At 34.6% G+C, this 6,504-nt stretch overlaps 1 protein-coding gene across 1 annotated transcript; it reads right to left on the bottom strand.

The window, feature by feature from the left end:
- On the bottom strand, window positions 1-6,185 carry LOC123548070 (uncharacterized). The gene is made up of 2 exons (XM_045335303.2): window positions 5,290-6,185; window positions 1-4,001 (listed from the first exon to the last, which is right to left on the bottom strand). Exon 2 carries the CDS (start codon window positions 3,468-3,470, stop codon window positions 1,989-1,991), a length of 1,482 nt encoding a protein of 493 aa, XP_045191238.2. The 5' UTR covers window positions 3,471-4,001; window positions 5,290-6,185; the 3' UTR covers window positions 1-1,988.
- Between the last annotated feature and the right edge of the window lie 319 nt (window positions 6,186-6,504).

Below are 6,504 nucleotides of genomic sequence, written 5' to 3' on the forward strand. Positions count from 1 at the left end.
ATCATAATCTTATTCAACATATATTATATTTTTAATAAATTATACAAATGGTAACTGTTACTAGTACTTAGCTTTATTACTGTAGAATCAAAATTCACAAGTTTCAAGTGAAAATAGTATAGTACAAATTATATACACATATACACAATGCTAATAAGTCTACATGTTATATAAGATGTCACAAAAGAACACAATGCATTAAAACAATATTTAATGGTTGGCATCATAATCTTAGGCACAAAACTTCAATTGCTGAACAACATTTCTATAAGCTTTCATAACTCCAGGTCTAATACCTTTTGAAGTATATGGAACACAAACTTTTAAAGCATTTAAGAATATTTGTACTAAGTCAAGAAGCATAACTTTGGTCTGGCTGGGTAAAATCCAAAACAAAACCCAAGGTTAACAACTTTACATACTGAAAAATAATCCTATAAACATGGTGGCTGATTTGTGCTATTTTGGTATTTCGTTCTGTCGCAGCAACACAATGACAAACGCACCCGCCGAACGTCATTATTTGGCCCGGCCGAATGTCGCCTCGCTGAACGTCTCCCGGCCAAACGTCGCCTCACCGAATATCGCCATGGGAATATTTTCCCTCCTGGTTTTGCAAGGCACTAGCTGTATAACAAGGTATGGACGGACATCCGGGTGACAGATATACGAACAAGGGCAGCCCGCCGACTTAGTTCAATAGGGAGTGGGCAGATCTACGGGGTCGTGAGTTCGATCCCTAGGCTAGTTGTATTTTCTCTCTCCGTGACGATTTGATAAAAGACATTGTGTCTGAAATCAGTCGTCATCCGCCTATGATTCATACGTGTGGGGAAATTAGCAGTTACTTGTGGAGAACAGGTTTGTACTGGTGCAGAAGCCAAGAACACTGGTTAGGTTAACTGTCCGCCGTTACTTTAAGAAACAAACAACCAAATATGGACTACTTTAAGTCTTCCTTTCACCCCCTCGCGAAAATAAAAATGGAGGGGGAACAAAAATTGCTCGTGAAAGGACAGCATTCGCAGCGAGGAATAAAAGCGTATCCATTCATTCATTGTATAAGGTCAGAATATCGTGTCCAAGACGCTCATAAAGCCATGAGAAACAGTGATATATTTTTAATCAAATTTGTGAGTGATATCAAAATATAAAGTGCTAGAAAGAAACTACATACAGCTAAATCTGTATCTAATATCAATATAGTTTGATAAAAATTGGCAAATTATCAACAGAATATAACAAATTATCAAAGTCATCTTTGATAATTAACCACACTTTATTTTTATCAACCGACAATCAAAACAAAACTAAAGCATTTTACAACTTTGAAGAACACTTCAACTGTATTATAGATAGAAACATAATATTTTCTAAATTACATCCATGTTAGTTTTGAATTTCAGGCATAGTTCACTTGGCCATATTTATTTAATTCATATCTAAGACACATAAAGCAAATTACATTTCATTTTTTCTGACAGATTTGACAATCAGAAACAAACTTATTTACACATGCGTTGGATTGTCTTCAGGATTTGATAATAAGAATGTATTTAAAATACATGTGTGTAATTCTTAACTGCATGTGTACTATTTCAAACCCTTTTACAGGTTTACAGATTTGAAATAAATGAACCCGTAATGTATCAGCAATTTTATCTCACGAAATTTCAATGTCTACGCATTCATTTATCTATATTCGCATACTGCGACTATCGGCTCAACTAGTTCAAATTTTAGTACTTTAGTTTTAATTTCAAAAGATAGTCCCAGATCGTACATACTAGTACTTATTATTAACTAGTCAACGAGTGCTTACTCTTGCGATAACATGCGGTATTAATAGTCCCACTTATAGTTTATGATAAATATTTGATATCTCGTTGTAACAAGCCACTGCATACGGAGCACCTAATGACTCACCTTTCGTTTTACGTCCAAAACATGGATTTTTGGATCTTTATACATTGCTAAATATACTTTATTCATTGCCTGATTGAACGCTGCAAATTTAGTCTTGTACAACGCTTGTCGTGATATTTCAACAGAAAATCGCCATTTGGACTTAGGACCTGGATCTCACCTGTGTACCTTATAACAAATATATAACCATTTTTATCTGTAACCACAGATGCCACTTGGTCAGCATCATAATCAAAAACAAAAGAACCATCAAATTCAAAGCATTGTAGTCTATTAGTAATATCACAACCTTGAATTATTCGAAATTTGTCTTTTTCGCTTTGAAGAGTCTGAACAGCTATCCTGTGGCCGTCAAACAGTCCTTTAGGTTTTATCTGTTGACACACTTCTCCCTGAAAAGTTACGAGACTCAGGTTCCATCCACCGTTTCCATCCTGACAAGAAACCAAGATCTTGTCTTTAACTGCCTGCACACACTTTGGGTGGTATCTTGTTTGTACGAACTTATTTTCTCTTATTGTTTTCTTTCTTATATCGATTATTAAAATCTGGTTTGTTTTCATAAGGCAGACTGCAATACAGGTTGCACTCAGGAGAGTTATATGGCCAGGTTCATATTCAAGTGTCTTTGTCGTCAAAATCTGATTGTCATCATTCAACAGAATGAGTCTAGCATTATTGAAGTCCGATAAAACTAGTCTGTCGTTTGGAAGACATACTATTCCGCCAAACCAAGGAAACTTGCTGTCCGAAGTTAAAACGCTAAAACTGTAACCGAGATTAAGTTCTACTTCACATGTTACCCCTTTTTCTCGATGATGATTTATTGTTTGCTTCGTGTCGTTCTTCGGTCCCCGTTCTTCGTCATTATATTTACCACTGTCCAAATCGTCACTAGAATTTCTTAAAGTATCAAACATTTGGAATTTCCCAATATGTTCATTTTCCAATTTGACATTTTCTGTCACGGTTTTGTGGCCACGTTTTGCAATGGATGTTTCCTGGAATATGGCTTCAGGAATTGTATATCTTTCAACTTTTTCCTGCAAATGCATGTCTTGAACAGTTATACTTTGAGCGGGGACGGATTCACCGTCTGTTACACAGGCAGCAAGCATTTGTTTTTTCAAAGTATCTCTAGTTTGCTCGTTCTGGACGTTTACATGCAGTTTGAGTTTTGTCTCTTTTGCGTAAAAGTGAACTAAGGGTTCGTCATTTGTCTCTAACTGCTTCAGCAAATCTGATTTCACTATCACAATTTCCTGTTTTTCGTCGTCTTCGCTATGTTTTTCTGTTTCAATCTTGAAAGCTTCAATTTGTTCAAGGATTGACATCAAGCATCGGAATACGTCACCTGATGTTCCTGATTCTAAGATTGTTTCAAGTATTTTTTTCATTTTCTTCAGCTGTTTTAATTTCTTTTTCGAGGTTCTCAATTTTCGTTGCATATTTATCATTAATGTCTCTGTTGATTTCAATAGCTTTCTTGGCAATGCGCTGGGTTTGACGATCAAACGTTTCAAGAAGTTTACTGCGGAGCACATCTATCTGACATTTGATGGTTTTGGCTCTCGTCTGAGATGCTTCTTTCACTTTCTTCCATTCCCTGACTGTATGATTAGCGCAAGAAATCGTATTTTGAAATTCTTCTTTAACCGTGTCGGTGAACCTGCGGTCAATTAATGATTTACCAACACTTTCAATTTCAACAATTGTATTGTTGCAGGTCCTATGTTGTTCACACTTCAGAAGACAAAGGCTGCACATTAATGTATCATGATTCCAACAGTAAAACTCGGTTGATTTGTTTGGATGTTGTTTACACATTCGAAGGGTTTCCACATCAAGAAATAGTTTGAGGGACTGTTGGTCTTTAGGATTTTGAATGATTTGTGAAAGTCTACACATTCTTTACATAATTGTTCATGGCATGTATTACAGGACATTAATGGCTGACGAGGTAATGCCTCGATACTTGCAGGGCTGACAACACAGTAATGTTCTGACAAACATTTTATTCGATTGTCACGACGTAAAATTAAATAAAAAACTAAATAATGCACCATTCTCTTTGTCTGAAATGAAAACGTATTTTTCACAAATTAAGTACCAGTTCTTGTTGGATTTATGATCAATATATGTTAGTAAGTATATACTAGACAAATACGAGTAAGACTATTAAACAATTCATAACCATGAATTTCAAATGTTTCTCCTTGTGGAAATAAATTCAATTTAAATTTCGGCTTGACCAGATAGAGAATAACTTTAATGAATTATTTAAGTGAACAATATTAACAATGATAACATATATCTCTTTAATACTATTCAATCGACAAAGCGTCGTAACTGTGGAATGATAATCTAAGCCCTTGAGTATTAGGTAGTCTTAATCCTTAGACTTTTTAAGAAGAGCCTAAAAACATTCTCTTTAGAGATTTTTATGCTTTGCTTTAGCACGAAACAGGTATTGTTGTTTGCTGAGCTATGCCAGCTATATTTTTGTTCTTTCCCTTCAATGTTAATTTAGATTTATGTACCCTTTTTACGCAATTTTGATACGAGTATTTTGTTGTAGTTTATGATTATGATGATGTATCGTAATGACATGTTTTTTAGAACTTGATGTCCAATGCCATTGAACATATAGTTGTATAAAAATAGGCGTTGAATAAAGAGTTTCAGTTAAAATTCCATAAATTATGTCCCTTTAAAACCGACATTTATCACATTGTAACTTAGATAGTTCTGATAAGCAAAGCGAAACATGTTAAACTTCTAATTTTTGTTTACATTTTAGTGAACAAATGCAAACATGTTACTGGTATATGTAACTTTTTCCGTATAGGTCCCGAAATGAGAACAGACTAAGCATATATTCAAAACTAGTTAATGATGTAGTTTGATTGATTTTGAAGTCCAATTATGAAATGGACATACTCTAAACGTGTTTCTGAACCAGCCCGGTTTCAATATAACTAAATATGTCCTGTCTAGAGATCGTAGGTGTGCTTCTCGAGAAGAAGTTATCAGTTGCTTGCATAGAACACGTTAGTTTGTTTAATTGTTTGCCGTACATATCTGAAATATTATTGAAAATCTGTCTCGGATCACGAAATGGATTTCATTATATTTCGAGGTCAGTTTGGCGATCAACAAACTGTACTAGATTTAATCAGTTTTGATGCTTAATTCGTTCAGAATACGACCACCATTTAAAATGTTTTTTTTAATTCGTTTAGAATACGACCACCATTTAAAAAATGTTTGTTTTTATCAACAAAGAGAGACAGTTTTTTTTCAACGAAACTAGATGCATTTTGAACAATTTTGTAATATTATATAAGACATAATATGACTTACAGTTTTAATCGGTGACTTCCCTTATATCCTTCTTAATATGCCGTTTCTTTCCTAATATTACCTTTTATAGAGACCGTACCATAGCTCTTCACATTCTTCAATTTTTCAAAAAAGTGGTTATTACAAGAGCACCGGCTACGATTGAAAATGTTAACAACCGACTCTATAAATTATTTGAATGAATAACTGGATGATCGTGGATCTTAGTCATAATACTGCTTGGCAGTGAATGCTAATGACTTCATGTGTTGCAGAAAGGTATTTAATTTGTAACTAATTTCGTATCAATTGATACTCTGTCGAAACTGGTAAAATAATTGCTTATATTAGGACAAAGCCCACTGTCTTTGCCGTTCGCCAGCTGCTAAAAAGGCAAATATATAAGATTTAGTGTAAGTTATATTTCACTGGTACTACCAGACTGAGTTAGTAACTTCATACCCTAAAAAACACGTCAGACAAATTTGGGCAGTTTTGACCGATTAAAATGTTTGCAGTATTAGATTATATTTTTCTTTACACGAAAATTGCCGTTAGGTAACCAAGCGAATACGCCGATAATCCGGAGTCGGCCGATTATGTGTTATTGTCACAAAACTGTTCCAGTTCACGTAATGTAATCGGTGCACTTAAACTGCCTAGCTATAGCTACTGCTGTTTTAGAGAAGTGGTAGAGTGACTGCCTTAGGTGTGAGAGGTCCTGGGTTCGAGTCCAAGTTAGACCTTAACAATTTTCTTTCTGCTACAGCATCTTTTGCTGTTATAGGACTGTTCCAGTTGTTCTATACTTTTAGCACACAGTATCATGGATCATTATTTAGAAATCCAAATCACAGTTGAATGTTAAATCAAATGCACCCAAGTAGAAAATATTCGCTATATTATGTCCCTTTGATGTTTCTGCTCTCCAGGTCCAAGAAGATTTACATTTCCTTGATCACAAAATTTTCTTTTACATGAAAATATTAAATGCTCATAACTCTACGCTTCTGGTTAAAATATTGTTAATATATCTATTTTTGAGAAATATATGTACATTTGTCTTCATTTCAAAGCTTTTTCACTTCATACCTATGATTTTAAAAACTTAGGTACTATCTCTACCTTTTATCATCAAGGTGGCAACCCACGTGACACTTTGATAGCGTACACACACGGAGAAGGCGTCCGAATCGGGTCACATTTTTGCATACAATGATTTTTTATATAAAAAGC

Source organism: Mercenaria mercenaria, chromosome 9, assembly GCF_021730395.1.
Source record: "Mercenaria mercenaria strain notata chromosome 9, MADL_Memer_1, whole genome shotgun sequence".
NCBI classification, from domain to species: domain Eukaryota; kingdom Metazoa; phylum Mollusca; class Bivalvia; order Venerida; family Veneridae; genus Mercenaria; species Mercenaria mercenaria.